This window comes from Oncorhynchus clarkii, chromosome 31, assembly GCF_045791955.1.
Source record: "Oncorhynchus clarkii lewisi isolate Uvic-CL-2024 chromosome 31, UVic_Ocla_1.0, whole genome shotgun sequence".
In the NCBI taxonomy this organism is placed as follows: Eukaryota; Metazoa; Chordata; class Actinopteri; order Salmoniformes; family Salmonidae; genus Oncorhynchus; species Oncorhynchus clarkii.
Genome location: NC_092177.1, coordinates 24,983,348 through 25,006,297, shown reverse-complemented (window position 1 = coordinate 25,006,297; position 22,950 = coordinate 24,983,348). Strand labels below are relative to the sequence as shown.

Genomic DNA, 22,950 nt, shown 5'->3' with positions numbered 1-22,950 from the left:
CATCATTCAAACAGTTTTAGAAACTTCAGAGTGTTTTCTATACAGATTTTCTAATTATATGCATGTTCTAGGTTTTACGGCTGAGTAGCAGGCAGCTTAATTTGGGCACGTTTTTCATCCAAGCTACCCAATACTGCCCCCTACCCCAAAGAAGTTAAACAGCTTGTCAACACTTCTTACAAAAACAGGTAGTGATGAAGTAAATCTCTCCTCCACTTTGAGCCATGAGAGATTGACATGCATATTATTAATGTTAGCTTTACATTTACATTTAAGGGCCAGACAATCCAGTTTTGCCTCAAGCAGTTTAGTCGCCTCAATTTACTCAATTTGCACACTATTCATTACAATATTTAGTTGAAGTTTAGTGAATGATTTGTCCCAAATACAATGCTTTTAGTTTTTGAAATATTTAGGACAAACATATTCCTTGTCACCCATTCTGAAACCAACTGCAGCTTTTTGTTAAGTGTTGCAGTCATTTCAATCGATGTAGTAGCTGACGTGGATAGTGTTGAGTCATCCGCATACATAGGCACATTGGCTATTTGAGCAAGTAAAGTTTTTTTTTACTGGCTCAAATGTATTTATTTATTTTTACTATGGGTAGCGGAATAACTTTTGCTTCGCTCCAGGCCTGAGGGCACACACTTTCTAGTAGGCTTAGATTAACAATATGTCAAAAAGGAGAGGCAATATTGTTCGCTATTATCCTCAGTCATTTTCCATCCAAGTTGTCAGACCCCGGGGTCTTGTCATTGTTGATAGACAACAATAATTTGTTCACCTCTTCCACACTCACTTTACGGAATTCAAAATTACAATGCTTGTCTTTAATAATTTGTTCAGTTATGCTTGGATGTGTAGTGTTGGCATTTGTTGCTGGCATTTAAAGAAATCATTAAAGTAGTTGGCAAAATGAGTGGGTTTTGTGATGAATGAGCCATCTGATTCAATGAATGTTGGAGCTGAGTTCGCCTTTTTTGCCCAACATTTCATTTAAGGTGTTCCAAAGGTAATTACTATCCATGTTTATGTCATATATCTTTGTTTCATGGTATAGATTCTTCATATTTTTATTCAGTTTAGTCACATGATTTCTCAATTTGCAGTACGTTTGCCAACCGGTTGTGCTGCCAGACTTATTTGCCATTCCTTTTGCAACATCCGTCTCAGCTATACCATTTTTCAATTTCTCACCAATCCAAGGAGATTTAACATTTCTTCAGTCATTTTCTTAATGGGTGCATGCTTATTCGTAACTGGAATAAGCAATTTCATAAACATGTCAAGTGCAGCATCTGGTTGCTCCTCATTGCACCACAGACCAGCAAATCTTTTTTACATCATCAACATAAGAATCACTACAATACTTATCGCATGACCTCTTATGCCCTATGTTAGGCCCACCATTTGGAACTTTGGTTTTCCGATATGTGGCTACTATATTGTGATCACTACATCCAATGGATTTGGAAACTGCTTTAAAGCGAATTTCTTCTAATTTAGTAAAGATGTGATACATGATGATGATTTAATTCCTGTGCTGTTTATAGATATTCCTTAATGCAACCGCTGTGTCTGATTTCGAAAAAACTTTACGGAATAAGCAAACCATGCAATAATCTGAGACGGCACTCAGAAAAATAGTCAAAATAGCCGCCATGTTGGTGTCAACATAAACAAGAATTTACATGATAAATATTCCCTTACCTTTGATGATCTTCATCAAAAAGCCTCCCAGGAATCCCAGGTCCACATGAAATGTTTGTTTTGTTCGAGAATGTCCATTATTGATGTCCAAATACCTCCTTTTTTTAGCGTGTTTGGTATACATATCCAAACGCTCATTCTGGTCAGCATTACGTCGGACAAAAACTTCAAAAAGTTATATTACAGGTCGAAGAAATATTTCAAACTAAGTACAGAATCAATCATTAGGATGTTTTTAACATATAGCTTCAATAAAGTTCCAACCGGAGTATTCCTTTGTGTCTTGATGAGCAATGGAACGCAAGTGGATACCATGAGGAATGCGCATGATCAGAAAATAGCTGACTGCCAGTCACCTGATACATTCTGCTCTCATTCAGTCCCACAACACAGTAGAAGTCTCATTCAAATTTCTATAGACGGTTGACATCTAGTGGAAGCCCTCGGAAGTGCAACATCATTCATATCTCAAGGGGATTTCAATGGGAACTGTGGTGAATTCATACCAAGCTCAGATTTCTCACTTCCTGTTTTGATTTCTCCTCAGGATTTTGCCTGCAATATGAGACATCATTCAAACAGTTTTAGAAACTTTAGAGTGTTTTCTATCCAATAATAATAATAATGATATGCATATATTTGCAACTGAGACTGAGCAGCAGGCCGATTACTTTGGGCACCTTATTCATCCAAGCTACTCAATACTGCCCCCCAGCCATAAGAAGTTAACTACCCTGGTAACCTGAACCAGGTTGCAGGCGCTTGTTACAGTTTGAAGATTTTGTGGGGAACTTGTTGAAAGCCAGCCAATATTGAAATCACCCAGAAAATATACCTCTCTGTTGATATCACATACATTATCAAGCCAGATTGCAAGATTGCGCCGACAGACATGGCAGCTCTGCTTCTAGCTCCTAAGCAACTCTGCAGTATTTAGTTTTTTTGTGTACTATTTCTTATTTTATTAGCCTAGAACTTTTTTGTGTCATTTCTTACAGCCGGAAAAAACTTTTGCATATCAGAGAGGCGGTAAATCACCAGCATTACGATCAGGATCCTAAATTGGATCCTTTATTTGTAACCCAGGGTAATTGAACTTATCCCAGAGGCTGCAACAAGAATATGCCGAGGGTGAAGAGGTATTCGGAGTGGACTTCTAGTTCGACTCAGGAGGCTTGCAAACAATTCCCTGCTTCCGAGTATTTTACCTGCTAATGTTCAGTCTCTGAACAATAAAGTAGACGAGCTCAGGGCGAGGATCTCCTTTCAGAGAGACATCAGGGACCATAACATACTCTGTTTCACAGAATCATTGCTCTCTCTGGATATACTGTCCCCGTCCATACAGCCAGCTGGGTTCTCAGTACATTGTGCATACAGGGTAAAATAACTCTCCGGGAAGAAGAAATGCAGTTGTGTATGTTTCATGATTTACTACTCATGGTGTGATTCTGATAATGTAGAAAAAGTCATTTTGTTCACTCGACCTAGTATACCTCACAATAAAATGCAGACCGTATTACCTCCCAAGATAATTATCTTCGGTTATAGTCACAGCCGTGAATATTCCCATTCAAGCCGATACCATGACGGCCCTAAAGGAACTACACAATACTTTTTGCAAACTGGAAACCACATGTCCCGAGGCCGCATTTATTGTAGCTGGGGATTTTACGAATGCAAATTTGAGGAAAACGCAACCGAAGTTCTTTCAACACACTGACTGTAGTACTTTCGCTGCTAAAACGCTCAACCACTGTTATTCTCCCTTATGGGATGCCTACAAGGCCCTCCCCCACCCTCCCTTAACCTCTCTGGGATATGTGGGACGCTAGCGTCCCACCTGGCCAAAAGCCAGTGAAAATGCAGAGCGCCAAATTCAAATCTAACTTTCATGAAATCACACATGCAAGATTAAAGCAAATTAAAGTTTCACTTGATGTGAATCCAGCCAACAACGGCGAAAGCAAACAATGCTATTATCTGAGGATAGCACCCCAGTAAACAAAGAGAGGGAAGCATATTTCAACCCTGCAGGCGCGACACAAAACGCAGAAATAAAAATATAATTCATGCCTACCTTTGACGAGCTTCTTTTGTTGGCACTCCAATATGTCCCATAAACATCACAAATGGTCCTTTTGTTCAATTAATTCCGTCGATATATATCCAAAATGTCAATTTATTTGGCGCGTTTGATCCAGAAAAACACAGGTTCCAACTTGCGCAATGTGACTACAAAATATCTCAAAAGTTACCTGTAAACTTTGCCAAAACCTTTCAAACTACTTTTGTAATACAACTTTAGGTATTATTTTACGTAAATAATCAATAGAATTGAAGACGGGATGATCTGTGTTCAATACAGGAGGAATACAAACTGTAGCTAGCTTTCTGATCACGCGCCTCTAACAGTACACTTCAAGTGACCCTCATTCTGAACAGTGCTACTTCTTCATTACACAAAGGAAAAACCTCAACCAATTTCTAAAGACTGTTGACATCCAGCGGAAGCAATAAGAACTGCAAGAAGGTCCATTGAAAAGAGAGTGACCTCAAAAGAAAAAATTTGAATGATTTGTCCTCATGGGTTTTGCCTGCTAAATAAGTTATGTTATACTCACAGACACGATTCAAACAGTTTTAGAAACTTCAGAGTGTTTTCTAATAATATGCATATCTTATCTTCTGGGGATGAGTAGCAGGCAGTTGAACTTGGGCATGCTTTTCATTCAAAATTTCGAATGCTGCCCCCTATCCTAGAGAAGTTAACAAACTATAGTTTTGGCAAGTTTGTTAGGACATCTACTTTGTGCATGACAAGTCATTTTTCCAACAATAGTTTACATACAGATTATTTCACTCTTTTACAATTCCAATGGGTCAGAAGTTTACATACACTAAGTTGACTGTGCCTTTAAACAGCTTGGAAAATTCCAATGTCATGGCTTTAGAAGCTCCTGATAGGCTAACTGACATCACTTGAGTCAATTGGAGGTGTACCTGTGGATGTATTTCAAGGCCTACCTTCAAACTAAGTGCTTCTTTGCTTCATGAGAAAATCAAAATAAATCAGCCAAGACCTCAGAAAAAGTTTTAGATCTCCACAAGTGTGGTTCATTTTTGGGAGCAATTTCCAAATGCCTGAAGGTACCACGTTGATCTGGTCAGGATGTGACAACCGCTCAGGAAGGAGACGCATTCTGTCTTATAGAGATTAACATACTTTGGTGCGAAAAGTGCAAATCAATCCCAGAACAACAGCAAGGGACCTTGTGAAGATGCTGGAGGAAACTGGTACAAAAGTATCTATATCCAGAGTAAAACGAGTCCTATATCAACATAGCATGAAAGGCCTCTCAGCAAGGAAGAAGCCACTGCTCCAAAACCGCCATAAAAAAGCCGGACTACGGTTTGCAACTGCACATGGGACAAAGATCGTTATTTTTGTTGAAATGCCTTCTGGTCTGAGGAAACAAAAATAGAACTGTTTGGCCATAATGACCATCTTTATGTTTGGAGGCTTGCAAGCTGAAGAACACCATCCCAACCGTGAAGCACGGGGGTGGCAGCATCATGTTGTGGGAGTGCTTTGCTGCAGGAGTGACTGGTGCACTTCACAAAATAGATGGCATCATGAGGGAGTAAAATTATGTGGATATATTGAAGCAACATCTCAAGACATCAGTCTGGAATTTAAAGCTTGGTTGTAAATGGGTATTCAAAATGCACAATAGCCCCAAGCATACTTCCAAAGTTTTGGCAAAATGGCTTAAGAACAACAAAGTCAAGGTATTGGAGTGGCCAACACAAAGCCCTGACCTCAATCCTAAAGAACATTTGTGGGCAGAACTGAAAAAGCGTGTGCGAGCATGGAGGCCGACAAACCTGACTCAGTTACACCAGCTCTGTCAGGAGGAATGGGCCAAAATTCACCCAACAGTTTGTGGGAATCTTGTGGAAGGCTCCCTGAAAGGTTTGACCCAAGAAAAACGATTTAAAAGCAATGCTACCAAATACTAATTGAGTGTATGTCAACTTCTGACCCCCTGGGAATGTGATGAAAGAAAGAAATGCTGAAATAAATAATTCTCTCTACTATTATTCTGACATTTCACATTCTTAAAATAAAGTGGTGATCCTAACTGACCTAAAACAGGGAATTTTTACTGGGATTAAATGTTGGGAATTGTGAAAACCCGAGTTTAATGTATTTGGCTAAGGTGTATGTAAACTTCCGAATTCAACTGTAGACGCGGACACGGTGACTGACCTAATCAAGAAGTGTATAGGTGATTTTGTTCGAACTGTGACTATTAAAACCTACCCAAACCAGAAACCTTGGATAGATGGCAGCATCCGTTCAAAACTGAAAGCGCGAACCACTGCATTTAACCATTTCAAGGTGACTGGGAATATGGTTGGATACCAGCAGTGTAGTTATTCCCTCTGTAAAACAATCAAATTGGCAAAACGTCAGTACAGTGGATGCCGGCCCAGACGGCATCCCTAGCAGGTTCCTCAGAGCATGCGCAGACCAGCTGGCTTGAGTATTTACAGACATATTCAATCTCTCCCTATCCCAGTCTGCTGTCCCCACTTGCTTCAAGATGTCCACCATTGCTCCTGTACACAAGAAAGTAAAGGTAACAGAACTAAATGACCACCACCCCTTAGCACTCACTTCTGTCATCATGAAGTGCTTGGAGAGGCTAGTTAAGGATCAAATGATCTCTACCTTACAGCCTAGACCCACTTCAATTTGCATAGATCGACAGACGATGCAATTGCCATCGCACTGCACACTGCCCTATCCCGTGGACTTCAGGAAACAGCAGTGGGTTGCATTTCTTATTTCCATTATTTTACATTTAGATATGTGTGTATTGTTAGATACTACTGCACTGTTGGCACTAGGAACACAAGCATTTCACTAAACCCGCAATAACATCTGCTAAATATGTGTATGTGACTAATAAAATTTGATTTGATTTCACACATATTATCTAGATAGTGACTGTTAGGACTTGGTGGTCAGTAGCAGCTTCCCACAAGAATGGAATTTAGGTAAGGCAGATTAACTTGTAGCCATATTATTTCCACAGTATTTAATATGAGATTTTTTACAAGCTTTAAAGGTATGTGGTTCTGAATATAGACTGCAACACCACCCCATTGATATTTCTGTCCATTCTGTAGATGTTATAACCATGTATTGCTTCCACTGTATTATCAAAAAATTGTCTAAGTGAGTTTCAGAATATGTATGTATTTTGATTTCATGAACCTTGTTTCTTAGGCTACATATAGTGCATTTGGAAAGTGCTCCAACCCCATTACTTTTTCCACATTATGTTACGTTACAGCCTTATTCTAAAATGGATACGATCGTTTTTTCCCCCCTCATCAATCTACACACAGTACCCCATAATGACAAAGTAACAACAGGTATTTATTATATTGACATTCAGACCCTTTACTCATGACTTTGTTGAAGCACCCTTGGCAGCGATTACAGCCTCAAGTATTCTTGGGTATGACGCTACAAGCTTGGCACACCTGTATTTGGGGAGTTCCTCCCATTCAACTCTGCAGATCCTCTCAAGCTCTGTCAGGTTGTATGGGGAGCATCGCTGCAGAGCTATTTTGAGGTCTCTCCAGAGACATTTGTATGGGTTCAAGTGCGGGCTCTGCCTGAGCCACTCAAAGATTTTTGGAGACTGTCCTGAAGCCACTCCTGCGTTGTCTTGGCTGTGTGCTTAGGGTTGTTGTCCTGTTAGAAGGTGAACCTTCGCCCGAGTCTGAGGACCTGAGCGCTCTGGAGCAGGTTTTCACCAAGGATCGCTCTGTTCTTTGTGTATTCTAGACATGATGCTTGGCATTCAGGCCAAAGAGTAGAATCTTTGTTTCATCAGACCAGAAAATCTTGTTTCTCATGGTCTGAAAGTCTTTAGGTGCCTTTTGGCAAACTCCAAGCAGGCTGTCATGTGCCTTTTACTGAGAGTGGCTGTCATGTGCCTTTTACTGAGGATTGGCTTCCGTCTGGCCACTCTACCATAAAGGCCTTATTGGTGGAGTGGTGCAGAGATGGTTGTCCTTCTGGAAAGTTCTTCCATCTCCACAGAGGAACTTTGGAGCTCTTTCAGTGACTCAGTGACAGTTTGATTTTTGGTCACCTCCATGACCAAGGCTCTACTGCCCCCGATTGATCTGTTTGGCCATGTTGCCAGCTCTAGGAAGACCTTAAATGCTGCAGAAATGTTTTAGTACCCTTCCCCAGATCTGTGCTTCAACACAATCCTGTCTCAGAGCTCTACGGACAATTCCTTCGACCTCATGGTTTGGTTTTTGCTCTGACATTCACTGTCAACTGTGGGACCTTAAATAGAATGGAATGTGCATTTCCAAATCATGCCCAATCAATGTAATTGACCATAGATGGACTCTAATCAAGTTGTGGAAACATCTCAAGGACGATCAATGGAAACAGGATACACACTTCTCATAGGGGTCTGAATACTTATGTATTTTTGGTCTGCAGTCCTCTGAATGCGAACAGTTGCTACATTGAAAGTCTGGGCAGTCAACATTGTCTCAGAATAAAGCTAAATAAACACAGCTCCTGCACCATTGAAAATGTTCAATAATGACCTCCATCTGAGAAATACGGCCAGCTAGGCTTCTGTGTCTCTCTCCTTGCATGATGAACAAATGAACAAAAAGAGTTCACAATAATGGCAAAATCCAAAAATCAGAAATATGTTTCCTCCTTTAAATCCACACGAAAGCAGTGTCTTTGCACATACTGTTGGTCACAGCATCAGTTAATGTTGGTAGCCATACAATGCAGTTCCAGCCAGGTCATGTTGCAGGGAAAAGGCAACAGGCAGCAGGGAATCCAGCCACAATTAGTGTGGGAAACCTCTGAGGTCCCAGACACAAGGGTTGGGAAACCTTGCTAGCTTGATACTGATAGCTACCAGCTAGGCTAGTAGCTAAGCTACGGTAAACAACTTCAGGCTTTTTGGTCTGGCAGGATCCCGGGACAGATTGTAGATGTCACAGCAGCTGAGGCTAACCGCGATGCAGGATCCAAAGTAAAAAAGTATGTAAATAAAACTTTGCAAGGAGACACTGTCGCAAGTGAGGAGACAAAGATTTCAGGGTGGGTTATTGAGGGTAATAATACCCTACAACAGTGGCCTCCACAACTGTGATAGAGGCAACCACTGGTAAGAGGCATGAAACCTTACTCAACACAATAAATTATTTTACTGCAGTCTCCCTTTATCAGAACATTCAGCAGAAATCTCCTCATGGGCTAGTAGGTTTTATGTTGATAGCAGATCTTACTGCAGTTAATTTTTATGGATTTGATTAATTAGCTGATTAGTTAATTTAGGTGTTATGCCTTCTCCCTTCTGTCCCCCAGGATCAGTGTTCAATGTGTTTGTTTATTTCCAACTTGCTGAAGTCTTCATTCTGCTGACAATCTGTCTGGGATCATACTGTTTCTACAAGAAGAAAAGGTGTCCTCAAGAACAAGGTCAGTAATGCATCACTGTACCCTTGTTTAATGTATTTTGTTTGATAAGTAAAATGTTATTATTATTCTTAATTCGCTCTCTCTCTCTAGCTCACTCTCTCTCGCTCACTCTCTTTTTCTCTCTCTCCAGATGATGGTGAGTAAGCAGTGTTTGCAGTCTCTCAGGTGGATCACGGTGGGACTCTAAGAGGGGTGTTGTTGTCATGAAAGTTGCCATGGGGACCATGACTGATGACTAATGATGATGTTATACTGCTTACTGCTGTTTTAATTTTAATCAAGCTCAAACTCAAAGCACAGTAATGTATTTAGATCTTTTGACATATTTTCATAGTTTCATAATGTTCCTTCAGAACTGCCCTTAAAAGTTATTTAGAAAGTTCCTTAGAAGTTCTTTAAAGGTAAATGATTTTATTTGAATGCTTTTCTTGTTTTTGTGAAAATGTTGCCTGCTGAATGCTGGGCTTAATGCTATGCTAGCTATCAATACTCTTTGAAAATCTGAGATGACAGTGTTGTTAACAAAAGGCTAAGCTTGTGAGCTAATATATTTATTTCATTTCATTTGCGATTTTCATGAATTGTTTAACGTTGCGTTATGGTAATGAGCTTGAGGCTATAATTACGCTCCCGGATACGTTTTTTTTTCTTAGCCAAACGTGATGAACAAAACGGAGCGATTTCTCCTACACAAATAATATTTTGGGAAAAAATGAACATTTGCTATCTAACTGAGAGTCTCCTCATTGAAAACATCCGAAGTTCTTCAAAGGTAAATTATTTATTTGAATGCTTTTCTTGTTTTTGTGAAAATGTTGCCTTCTGAATGCTAGGCTTAATGCTATGCTAGCTATCAATACTCTTACACAAACGCTTGTGTAGCTATGGTTGAAAAGCATTTTTTGAAAATCTGAGATGACAGTGTTGTTAACAAAAGGCTAAGTTTGTGAGCCAATATATTTATTTCATTTCATTTGCGATTTTCATGAATCGTTAACGTTGCGTTATGGTAATGAGCTTGAGGCTATAATTACGCTCCCGGATACGGGATTGCTCGTCGCAACAGGTTAATGCAGGGAAACTCAAATTCGTGTCACCTCATTTCTACCAGTATGTTAAATGTGCAACCAGAGGGAAAAAAAAATTCTAGACCACCTTTACTCCACACACAGAGACGCGTGCATAGCTCTCCCTCGCCCTCCATTTGGCAAATCTAATCTTAACTCTATCCTCCTGATTCCTGCTTACAAGCAAAAACTAAAGTAGGAAGCATCAGTGACTCGGTCAATAAAAAAGTGGTCAGATGAAGCAGATTCTAAGGTACAGGACTGTTTTGCTAGCACAGACTGGAATATCTTCCGGAATTCTTCCGATGGCATTGTGTAGTACATCACATCAGTCACTGGCTTCATCAATAAGTGCATCGATGACCTTGTCCCACAGTGACCGTACGCACATACCCCAACCAAAGGCCATGGATTACAGGCAACATCCGCACTGATCTAAAGGGTAGAGGTGCCACTTTCAAGGAGCGGGACTCCAACCCGGAAGGTTATAAAAAATCCTGCTATGCCCTCCGACGAACCATCAAACAGTGTGTCAATACAGGACTAAGATTGGATCGTACTGCACTGGCTCTGATGCTCTCCGGATGTGGCAGGGCTTGCAAACTAATACAGACTACAAAAGGAAGCACAGCGGTGAGCTGCCCATTGACACAAGCCTACCAGACTAGCTAAAATACTTATATGCTTGCTTCGAGGAAAGTAACATTGAAGAATGCATAAGAGTATCAGCTGTTCCGGACGACTGGCTCAAACACATTAAGAAAGAAATAAATATATATATAGAGAGTGTTTCTCTGACACCAACTCAGTCAGTTCTCAAGTACTAGTTTAACTTAATGCACTTCTCAAAGGAGGAACAACCATCCCTGGTGCAAGAAAGGTTGAGAAACACTGTTACACAACACAGGTCATGTGTTCACTCCATGGTGGTAGCAAATTGTCACACTTGAGTAAATGTAAAATACCTTAATAGAGCATGATTCAAATAAAAGTGAATGTCACCCATTAAAATACTACTCGAGTAAAAGTCAAATGATTTGGCTTTAAATGTAGTTACGTGTCAAAGTAAATGTGATTGCTAAAATATACTGAAATATCAAAAGTATACATAATTTCCAAGTCCTTATATCAAGCAAACCAGGCAGCACCATTTTTTAAAGATAGCCAGGTGCACACTCCAACACTCAGATATCATTTCCAAATGAAGCATGTGTGTTTAGTGAGTCTGCCAGATCAGAGGCAGTAGGGATGACCAGGGATGTTATCTTGAACAGGGATGTTAGTGTGAATTGGACCATTTTTCTGTCCAGTTAAGCATTCAAAATGTAAAGAGTACATTTGGGGAAAAGTATGGAGTAAGAAGTATATTATTTTCTTGTCAAAAATATAAGTAATAATGTTACGGGCATTAAAAGAAGAGGGAGTGGACTAAAGCGCAGCGTGGTAAGTGTTCATGATTTACTTACAAAAAAACACTTGAACAAAATAACAAAGAGCAAAACGACAATGAACAGTTCTGTCAGGTGTAGAAAAACAAAACAGAAAATAACTACCCACAAACCCAGGTGGGGAAAAGGCTACCTAAGTATGATTCTCAATCAGAGACAACGATAGACAGCTGCCTCTGATTGAGAACCACACCCGACCAAACACAAAGAAATAGAAAACATAGACATAATGAAACTAGAATGCCCTAGTCACACCCTGGCCTAACCAAAATAGAGAATAAAATAATCTCTATGGCCAGGGCGTGACAAATAAAGTACTGTCGTGATGTTTTATTAGTTAATGTGATGACTGTTGCTCATCGAATTATTAACTGAATCAAGCAATTATTAACTCATTAACCTGGGGCACCATGGGAAAACTAGTTTTTATTGAGTTTCTATTTCCCAAATTAACTCAAAGAATATCAGAATATCCATTTTACAACAGCCGCTAATTAACCAGTTACCTCTACAATCTCGTTCCGAACGTCGTATAGTCTGTGAATCTGCACGGACCCGGGTCTCACCAATGAGTTCATACCACACAAATCTTAGTTGAATATTTATTTACGAGAAAGCTAAAATGATGATAAAAGATACACGTAGATAAAACACATTATAGACTATTGATTAGAACTTAGTATAACGGGCCAACACACTATGGCGCGTGTTACCCAGAATGGGGATTTCAAAGAGAGAGAGGAAAAAGAAAGTACACGAGAGAAATATACATTTGGGTGAATTTGTCAGCTGTGCTTATTCTAACCCTAGCCTTGCCCCAAACTGCCGCTCTTATGGGTCAGAATATAATTATGTAATTACGTGAGGAAGATCTCCGAGGATTCTCTGCGCAGACCGTTCAGGCTGTTCGATGACGCACTACTCCAGCGCACCTCTCTGATCGTCCTCCCGATGTCAGTGTCCCTTTGGCTTAGGAGTCTGTTTCCTCACCCTTGCTCTGTAAGGGGTCTTCTGAGGACAGACAACTCTGTAGCTCAGAGCTCACAGCGTTGGAATGAAACAGTGTAGATGCCACGATTCGATGGGAGATGGAGGCATTTTCCACACAACGTACAATGTATAAACATCAAACATATACTAGGAAAACGCTTCACGTTACAATGTTTTCGTAATAACGTCATCTATTAACCTTTAATAACAAAACAAAAATGACATACAATTTCATATTCCATCTATCGTCATGACCACCATTGTGGCTGACGGAAACCATTGTTTTTTTTATTTTATTTATTTTATTTCACCTTTATTTAACCAGGTAGGCAAGTTGAGAACAAGTTCTCATTTACAATTGCGACCTGTCCAAGATAAAGCAAAGCAGTTCGACACATACAACGACACAGAGTTACACATGGAGTAAAACAAACATACAGTCAATAATACAGTATAAACAAGTCTATATACGATGTGAGCAAATGAGGTGAGATAAGGGAGGTAAAGGCAAAAAAAGGCAAAAAAAGGCAATGGTGGCAAAGTAAATACAATATAGCAAGTAAAACACTGGAATGGTAGATTTGCAATGGAAGAATGTGCAAAGTAGAAATAAAAATAATGGGGTGCAAAGGAGCAAAATAAATAAATTAATTAAATACAGTAGGGAAAGAGGTAGTTGTTTGGGCTAAATTATAGGTGGGCTATGTACAGGTGCAGTAATCTGTGAGCTGCTCTGACAGTTGGTGCTAGTGAGGGAGATAAGTGTTTCCAGTTTCAGAGATTTTTGTAGTTCGTTCCAGTCATTGGCAGCAGAGAACTGGAAGGAGAGGCGGCCAAAGAAATAATTGGTTTTGGGGGTGACTAGAGAGATATACCTGCTGGAGCGTGTGCTACAGGTGGGAGATGCAATGGTGACCAGCGAGCTGAGATAAGGGGGGACTTTACCTAGCAGGGTCTTGTAGATGACATGGAGCCAGTGGGTTTGGCGACGAGTATGAAGCGAGGGCCAGCCAACGAGAGCGTACAGGTCGCAATGGTGGGTAGTATATGGGGCTTTGGTGACAAAACGGATTGCACTGTGATAGACTGCATCCAATTTGTTGAGTAGGGTATTGGAGGCTATTTTGTAAATGACATCGCCAAAGTCGAGGATTGGTAGGATGGTCAGTTTTACAAGGGTATGTTTGGCAGCATGAGTGAAGGATGCTTTGTTGCGAAATAGGAAGCCAATTCTAGATTTAACTTTGGATTGGAGATTTTTGATATGGGTCTGGAAGGAGAGTTTACAGTCTAACCAGACACCTAAGTATTTGTAGTTGTCCACGTATTCTAAGTCAGAGCCGTCCAAAGTAGTAATGTTGGACAGGCGGGTAGGTACAGGTAGCGATCGGTTGAAGAGCATGCATTTAGTTTTACTTGTATTTAAGAGCAATTGGAGGCCACGGAAGGAGAGTTGTATGGCATTGAAGCTTGCCTGGAGGGTTGTTAACACAGTGTCCAAAGAAGGGCCAGAAGTATACAGAATGGTGTCGTCTGCGTAGAGGTGGATCAGAGACTCACCAGCAGCAAAAGCGACCTCATTGATGTATACAGAGAAGAGAGTCGGTCCAAGAATTGAACCCTGTGGCACCCCCATAGAGACTGCCAGAGGTCCGGACAGCAGACCCTCCGATTTGACACACTGAACTCTATCAGAGAAGTAGTTGGTGAACCAGGCGAGGCAATCATTTGAGAAACCAAGGCTGTCGAGTCTGCCGATGAGGATGTGGTGATTGACAGAGTCGAAAGCCTTGGCCAGATCAATGAATACGGCTGCACAGTAATGTTTCTTATCGATGGCGGTTAAGATATCATTTAGGACCTTGAGCGTGGCCGAGATGCACCCATGACCAGCTCTGAAACCAGATTGCATAGCAGAGAAGGTATGGTGAGATTCGAAATGGTCGGTAATCTGTTTGTTGACTTGGCTTTCGAAGACCTTAGAAAGGCATGGTAGGATAGATATAGGTCTGTAGCAGTTTGGGTCAAGAGTGTCACCCCCTTTGAAGAGGGGGATGACCGCAGCTGCTTTCCAATCTTTGGGAATCTCAGACGACACGAAAGAGAGGTTGAACAGGCTAGTAATAGGGGTGGCAACAATTTTGGCAGATAATTTTAGAAAGAAAGGGTCCAGATTGTCTAGCCCGGCTGATTTGTAGGGGTCCAGATTTTGCAGCTCATTCAGAACATCAGCTGAGCAGATTTGGGAGAAGGAGAAATGGGGAAGGCTTGGGCGAGTTGTTGTGGGGGGTGCAGTGCTGTTGACCGGGGTAGGAGTAGCCAGGTGGAAAGCATGGCCAGCCGTAGAAAAATGCTTATTGAAATTCTCAATTATGGTGGATTTATCAGTGGTGACAGTGTTTCCTATCTTCAGTGCAGTGGGCAGCTGGGAGGAGGTGTTCTTATTCTCCATGGACTTTACAGTGTCCCAGAACTTTTTTGAGTTAGTGTTGCAGGAAGCAAATTTCTGCTTGAAAAAGCTAGCCTTGGCTTTTCTAACTGCCTGTGTATAATGATTTCTAGCTTCCCTGAACAGCTGCATATCACAGGGGCTGTTCGATGCTAATGCAGAACGCCATAGGATGTTTTTGTGTTGGTTAAGGGCAGTCAGGTCTGGGGAGAACCAAGGGCTATATCTGTTCCTGGTTCTAAATTTCTTGAATGGGGCATGTTTATTTAAGATGGTTAGGAAGGCATTTAAAAAAAATATCCAGGCATCCTCTACTGACGGGATGAGATCAATATCCTTCCAGGATACCCCGGCCAGGTCGATTAGAAAGGCCTGCTCGCTGAAGTGTTTCAGGGAGCGTTTTACAGTGATGAGTGGAGGTCGTTTGACCGCTGACCCATTACGGATGCAGGCAATGAGGCAGTGATCGCTGAGATCTTGGTTGAAAACAGCAGAGGTGTATTTAGAGGGCAAGTTGGTTAGGATGATATCTATGAGGGTGCCCGTGTTTAAGGCTTTGGGGAGGTACCTGGTAGGTTCATTGATAATTTGTGTGAGGTTGAGGGCATCAAGTTTAGATTGTAGGATGGCTGGGGTGTTAAGCATGTTCCAGTTTAGGTCGACTAGCAGCACAAGCTCTGAAGATAGATGGGGGGCAATCAGTTCACATATGGTGTCCAGAGCACAGCTGGGGGCAGAGGGTGGTCTATAGCAGGCGGCAACGGTGAGAGACTTGTTTTTAGAGAGGTGGATTTTTAAAAGTAGAAGTTCAAATTGTTTGGGTACAGACCTGGATAGTAGGACAGAACTCTGCAGGCTATCTTTGCAGTAGATTGCAACACCGCCCCCTTTGGCAGTTCTATCTTGTCTGAAAATGTTGTAGTTTGGAATTAAAATGTCTGAATTTTTGGTGGTCTTCCTAAGCCAGGATTCAGACACAGCTAGAACATCCGGGTTGGCAGAGTGTGCTAAAGCAGTGAATAGAACAAACTTAGGGAGGAGGCTTCTAATGTTAACATGCATGAAACCAAGGCTATTACGGTTACAGACGTCGTCAAAAGAGAGCGCCTGGGGAATAGGAGTGGAGCTAGGCACTGCAGGGCCTGGATTCACCTCTACATCGCCAGAGGAACAGAGTAGGAGTAGAATAAGGGTGCGGCTAAAAGCAATAAGAATTGGTCGTTTAGAACGTCTGGAACAGAGAGTAAAAGGAGGTTTCTGGGGGCGATAAAATAGCATCAAGGTATAATGTACAGACAAAAGTAAGGTAGGATGTGAATACAGTGGAGGTAAACCTAGGTATTGAGTGATGAAGAGAGAGATATTGTCTCTAGAAACATCATTGAAACCAGGAGATGTCATTGCATGTGTGGGTGGTGGAACTAATAGGTTGGATAAGGTATAGTGAGCAGGACTAGAGGCTCTACAGTGAAATAAGCCAATAAACACTAACCAGAACAGCAATGGACAAGGCATATTGACATTAAGGAGAGGCATGCTCAGTCGAGTGAACAAAAGGGTCCAGTGAGTGGAGAGGTTGGTTGGGGGTCACGGCGATTTAGACAGCTAAATCGGTAGCAAGCTAGCATAGGAGCAAGCTAGCATAGAATGGAGGTCTGTTATTAGCCAACTCTTGCGTTCCGTCAGTAGATTAGTGGGTTTCCGTGTGGTAGAGGGGATTAATCCAAATCACACAACAACAACAAAAATAAAAACAATAGATATAGTTATAGAGGCCCAAGAAGAAAAATAAATAAATAAAAATGAAACAAAATAAAAATTGTCCGATTGTCTATTCAGATAGCAGCCGATAAGATAGCCAACGGCTAGCAGGCCGCAGATGGGCGCCCAGGCAACGTTGCGCCGGAGGAGCCAGCCGGACAATTCCCTCGGGTAGACAACGTCGGCAGTCCAACTGTGAAGGCCCGGTGGGGCTCCGCGTAGGCAGCAAAACGGGTCCGGATAGGTGACTGCAGCCCAGGAGTGATTGATGGAACTCTTCAGCTGGCTAGCTCCGGAACAATTGATGTTAGCTCCGGAATCGACGAAAGCCGATAGTCACACGGATAGCAGCTAGCTAGCTGTGAGATCCACGTATGGATGTCCAGAGCCAGAGGCCGAAATCCGGTATGTTCCGTTCCGAGCCGCGCTGCGCTGCACCGCGCCGTACAAAACTGGCGATAGATTCTCGAGCCAAAGGACAGCCGATGACCACAAACCGTGGTTAGCTGAGTACTAACGATTAGCCAGTAAATAAGCTAACTAGCTTCTGAACCAGCTTCAGAGTAGCTTCTGGACCAGCTTCTGGCTAGCTCCCGGCTATCTTCTGGCTATTTTCTGGCTAGCCTCTCGGAGGATTACAGATCTGAGGTAAATAATACTTTTTTATATAAATATAAATTGGTGAAGCGGATTGCAGGAGAGTGTTCTGAAGATGAGTTTTTGGAAAATTAAAAATGTATGTGAAAGAAAAGTTGTAAATATATCTATATATTTATATACACGACAGGACAAGGACAAAAATACGTCTGAACTGCTATGCCATCTTGGGATCAAGACCAAGTCCAAGTTCCAAGTCCCCTTATTTCATGTTTAATGTTCTGAGGCTGGTTCTCCATAGTAACAGGACAAAGGAATGTGTCTGTGGCCTGAAATTTACCAGGGGCGTGAGGGGTCATAAAACCCCCACATCTTCAGACCCCTAGATCTCTCCTCCTCTGTTGGGGTTGAGAGATAATCTGTAGGGTTGTGGTCTCCTGTAACTTGACCTGATCAGAACAGTCATGACATTACAGATACCCCAAAACATTACACCACTGTGTTGACTCTGAGCATTCTAGTTTTATATAACTAGGCAAGTCATTTAAGAACAAATTCTTATTTACAATGACATAGGAACAGTGGGTTAACTGCCTTGTTCAGGGGCAGAATGATTTGGGGAATCAATCTAGCAACCTTTCGGTTACTGACCCAATGCTCTAACCACCAGTAGCCATCTGCAGCCCTGATGTGGAAATACATTTATTCCATAAAAAATCAAGTTGTGTTTTTATAGACCTTTAGTTTGTGAACTGAATTAACGTTGAGGGCCACAGAAAATGTTACGGCAGGTCAGATATGTTCCCCTGGATGCTATTGTTAATAATGAAGGGATGATGCCTCTATATGTTTGTCTGGTTCCATTCTTTATATGCCATGTAGCCACCTCTTCTGTCATTGTACTGCTATCATTGTGGGGCCAGCGACCTGTTGTGACAGATTAATCAACATGCATGCTGTGTATGGACCTCTAATGATGGTAGTGGGACTGTCTTGTTGTAAGCAAAATCATTTATACAGTATCTTACAGATATTAGAATTGTATCTTCATCTTATGACTAAAATCAGTGATAAACAATCATTCATTCCAAAATAAGTTTGTTAATGATTTTACTTGTAAAATTATCATATTGGTCACAAGGTCCATAAGTGAAATTATGAAAAAGGTTCAGTTGAGAACGTTATAATTTTCACTCTATCCTCAATGGCAGAATGGTTCAAACTGTTTTCTAAAGCACATCTTTTTCTGCATCCAATAAGAAACCCAATTCAACAAGGTTTGAGCCCCCACAAAGTGCTATATCCATTATAGTATATAACATATACTATAGTCCATTATAAAGTCATGTTATTGTGTCTAGCCAACAGCTGTAACCCAAAAGGAATCAGTTGCAGCCTGTCAAAAACACTAGTCACTAACCACGTTTAGGGAAACACTGCTGGTCCTCTCTTTTTCACTTCTTATTTCTCTCACATCTCCTCCTCTCAAATTCCTGTCTTTCTATCTCTCTCTCTTACTTGTTCGTTACTTTTTCAAACGATAACAATCTAAAATGAAATGAAAGAGCCTACTAATTGTGTAGAAGAAGGTAGTGTCTTCATGTCAGTGTTGGACAGCAGTGTGTGAGAGCTGACCACTGCCCTGACACAACAAATGAGGTGTTATATTCTCAGGTGCCAACATATCTTCATCACACTTAAAAGTAGCCTCACTTAACACGTTTTGCTTCTTCACTGATATAATCACACAAAAGACATGTAGCCAGCCTGGCTGTTTGAATTAAGAAGTGAAACTCTGATGAGGCTCTTCCTCTTTCCTCTGAGTCATAACATATGAATAGGTTTATGACAAAATTACACTCGTAGAAATGGAGGACTGATAAAAAAATGTAAGATTTTGTATAAGTACAGTAGGTTCCTTTGCTAAGTTGCTGCTTTGTGAAGAGACATGAGGCTGTGTTTTGACTTTTTGTGATGTTAGCTGGAGTCTCAGGGTCATTCTATTCTTTATTTGGGTTCCTATGTAGTTGTCCTTTTACTGCATTGAAAAGGCTAAGTCAATGTTTAATGTTTTGTGTCCCCCAATCATGGCAGATATATTATTGGTGTATGGAAGACAAATATATGACAAAAGCCTTTCATACTAATGCCATACCAGATAAGATCATGTTAATGTCCATTTCTTGTTTCTACTTTATTTCTCTCTTTATACATTTAGAGCATTATAATGTTATACTTTTATATTATTAGCAAGTTCACTCATTATTAGCCACAGAATGCGATAATTAGATTATAAAGAATTATACGAGTTGTGTCAGAATTGTGATAACATTGTCACTCTATCCTCAGGCATGGAGACCCTGTGATCTTGGTAGAGAGTATGGATCCCAGTGTTATGAAGCTCTTGGAAGGAACTGTCTCTCTCCAGATGATGACTGATGCCATGGGATCTGAACTCATATTAAGAAAAAAAAACACTGGTGTAACACATACTCTGTTTTATATTGCTAAAATATTAACATTTCCGAAAGGGAAACACTTTAACTAATTGTAATTTTATATAGTCTTTATTCATAAAATATTTGTTTTTATAACCAGAATAGGCTACTTTATTGAAAATAGGTTGAAAACAAACAAGTAATTCCTATTTAATTGGTTTTTATAATAATAACTGCTTTTTCACCTAAATTAATACATGTTCAGAACACAAATGCAGCTGACAGTACTATCTTGTTTCTGGTGGTATACATTCTCTACATATGACACAGTATTTATGATAGTCATTATGGTATTGCCCTGTAGTGGCATAAAGATGGTCCAGTCTGTTTGTGGTGTGTAGTCAACTCCTCTCTGTGTTTCTCCTTTGCCATTCCAAATATCTCATTTAGAGTTAAAGTTAGTTAGAAACAGTTATTAAATTGTCACTCCACAGTGAACCAATCAAAAACAAAAATCCTAGTCAAACACATTTTCTATTGTAGTCATCTATAATTCTTGACATCTATACATTATTGGAATCAGTTATTATGCATTACATCATATGTTGCATAAACAAAAAAACAACAAAGTAGCCTTCTCTGACACCAGGTAGCCTTGAGGTCAGAGCGTTGGCCCAGTAACTGAAAGGTCGCTGGCCCCACAATGATAGCAGTACAATGACAGAAGAGGTGGCTACAGAGCATATAAAGAATGGAACCAGGCTAACATATAGAGGCATCAACCCATTTCTTCGACAAAAGCATTTACGGGAACATATCTGACCTGTCCACAACATTTTCTGTGGAACTCAGAGTTAATTCAGTTCACAAACTAAAGGTCTATAAAAACACACTCTCACCTTGATTTTCTATGTTTAAAATGTTTCCCCACACAAGGCCACCATTAGGAGGTTCACATTGAACACATGACCTGTGTGGTGTAACATTGTTTCTCAACCTTTCTTGCGACAGTTAAACTAGCACTTGAGACTAGCAACAGACACAGCTGTATAAAGGGCATAGTATTTACTAAATAACTTACAGTATAGAGTTCACATGGACCTACCACAGGGCTCGGTCTGTGGTGCAGAAATACAAAGTCCTCAAAGACTGTGTGACAATTTCTTCTGTATCACATTTCCTCTTTTAGCCCTCATGCAAATCTTGTCTCAAGATCTCTTGTTCACTTGTGTGTGTGGTGTATCTTACTTCTTGTTGTATCTTATTTAATGCCTTATTGTTTACAACATATGCATGCATTTGTCTGTGAAATAAAGAAGTGAGATCAAGACTGTGTTCAAACACTTCCTTTTTCATCCCTGAAGTGACACAATCTATCGTGTGTTTTGCTCAAACATCCCAGTCACTTGATGTATCAGGTTGATTGAGTTTGGCATCTGAGTTTGGGATTTGTGTCTTGAATCTATAGTTGCCAACATATATAACACATATCAGTGGTTGGCCATTGTGAAGACAACATGCTTGTGGTGTTTGGACTCCTGGTGATGTTAACTGGACTCTCTAATGGTAAGAGGCTACAGTTGTTTGTCTATGGAGGTCATGTATGTTCTAATAATAAGGCAGTGTTATAAAGGGTAACTGAATAATTACAGCAGAGTACAATGCCGTGTTATAATGAGGAGAAAAGAAACAGACATAAATCAGTGTAATAGGCCTATCACAGTGCACATCATGTTTGATGGCTTTAATACCTCGCAAGCAAACTGAAATTATTTACTTGTCAAATTAGATATTTTTTTTACCCCTTATTTTACCAGGTAAGTTGACTGAGAACACATTCTTATTTACAGCAGCAACCTGGGGAACAGTTACAGGGAAGAGCAGGAGGGATGAATGAGCCAATTGGAAGCTGGGGATGATTAGGTGGCCATGATGGTAAGGGCCAGATTGGGAATTTAGTCAGGACACTGAGATTAGCACTGCTACTCTTACGATAAGTGCCATGGGATCTTTAGCGACCACAAAAAGTCAGGACACTTGTTTCGTGTCCCATTCGAAAGACAGCTTCCTACACAGGGCAATGTCCCCAATCACTGCCCTGGTGCACTGGGATATGTATATAAAAAATAGACTAGAGGACAAGGTGCATCCTACTGGCCCTCTAACACCATTTCCAGCAGCATCTGGTCTCCCATCCAGGCACCAACTGTAATGTGGTCTGTGTGTAGCTTGTGTAGAGGAGTCATACATATCAAACATATCAAAATACTTAAACGTACATGCAGAATACCTGCTGTTAACTTTTAAATGATTGGAATGAATTATCCAAAGAGAGTATAAAGATTTTCCTCTGCAGGACAGCAGATAAACGTAATTTACTCAAAATAGACAAATATAATACAAAAAAGTGAGCCCACATAACAGACCGTCTTACATACAAACAATTACTCACAAACAAACATTGGGGAACGGAGGGTTAAATAATGAACAAGTAATTGGGGGATTGAAACCAGGTGTGTAAGACAAAGACAAAACAAATGGAAAATGAAAAGTGAATCGGCGATGGCTAGAAGGCCGGTGACGTCGACCACCAAATGCCGCCCAAACAAGGAGAGGGACCGACTTTGGCGAAAGTCGTGACACCACCCTGCTTAGCTTTCTAGGCAAGCCAGCAGTGAGATGCTGGCAATTCATGTCACAAAATAACATTTTATTAGAGTTTCAGATGAAGAATAACAGTAATCATTATCAACAAAAGTGTCCTTTTCCCCTTCTTTCCTCAGGCACGGAGGAGAAATCCTGTGATGCTAGACAGAACATGTCATGTCACAGAGCTCTTGGAGAAACTGTCTATCTTCAGCTGATGAATAATGCCACAGGGTCTGAACTAATATTCAAAAAAGACCCCACTGGTGCAAGTATACAGATATTCATAATGAAA

The 22,950-nt window shown here is 40.7% G+C and overlaps 1 protein-coding gene across 1 annotated transcript in view; it reads left to right on the top strand.

Annotated features, from left to right (window-relative positions):
* The window catches only part of LOC139390833 (uncharacterized), a 35,083-nt gene that overhangs the window by 4,966 nt on the left and 7,167 nt on the right, over positions 1-22,950 (top strand). The window contains exons 5-6 of the mRNA XM_071138230.1: positions 9,146-9,259; positions 9,390-9,395. Of these exons, the coding sequence (XP_070994331.1) occupies positions 9,146-9,259; positions 9,390-9,395 (120 nt within the window). The remainder of the gene's footprint in view (positions 1-9,145; positions 9,260-9,389; positions 9,396-22,950) is intronic.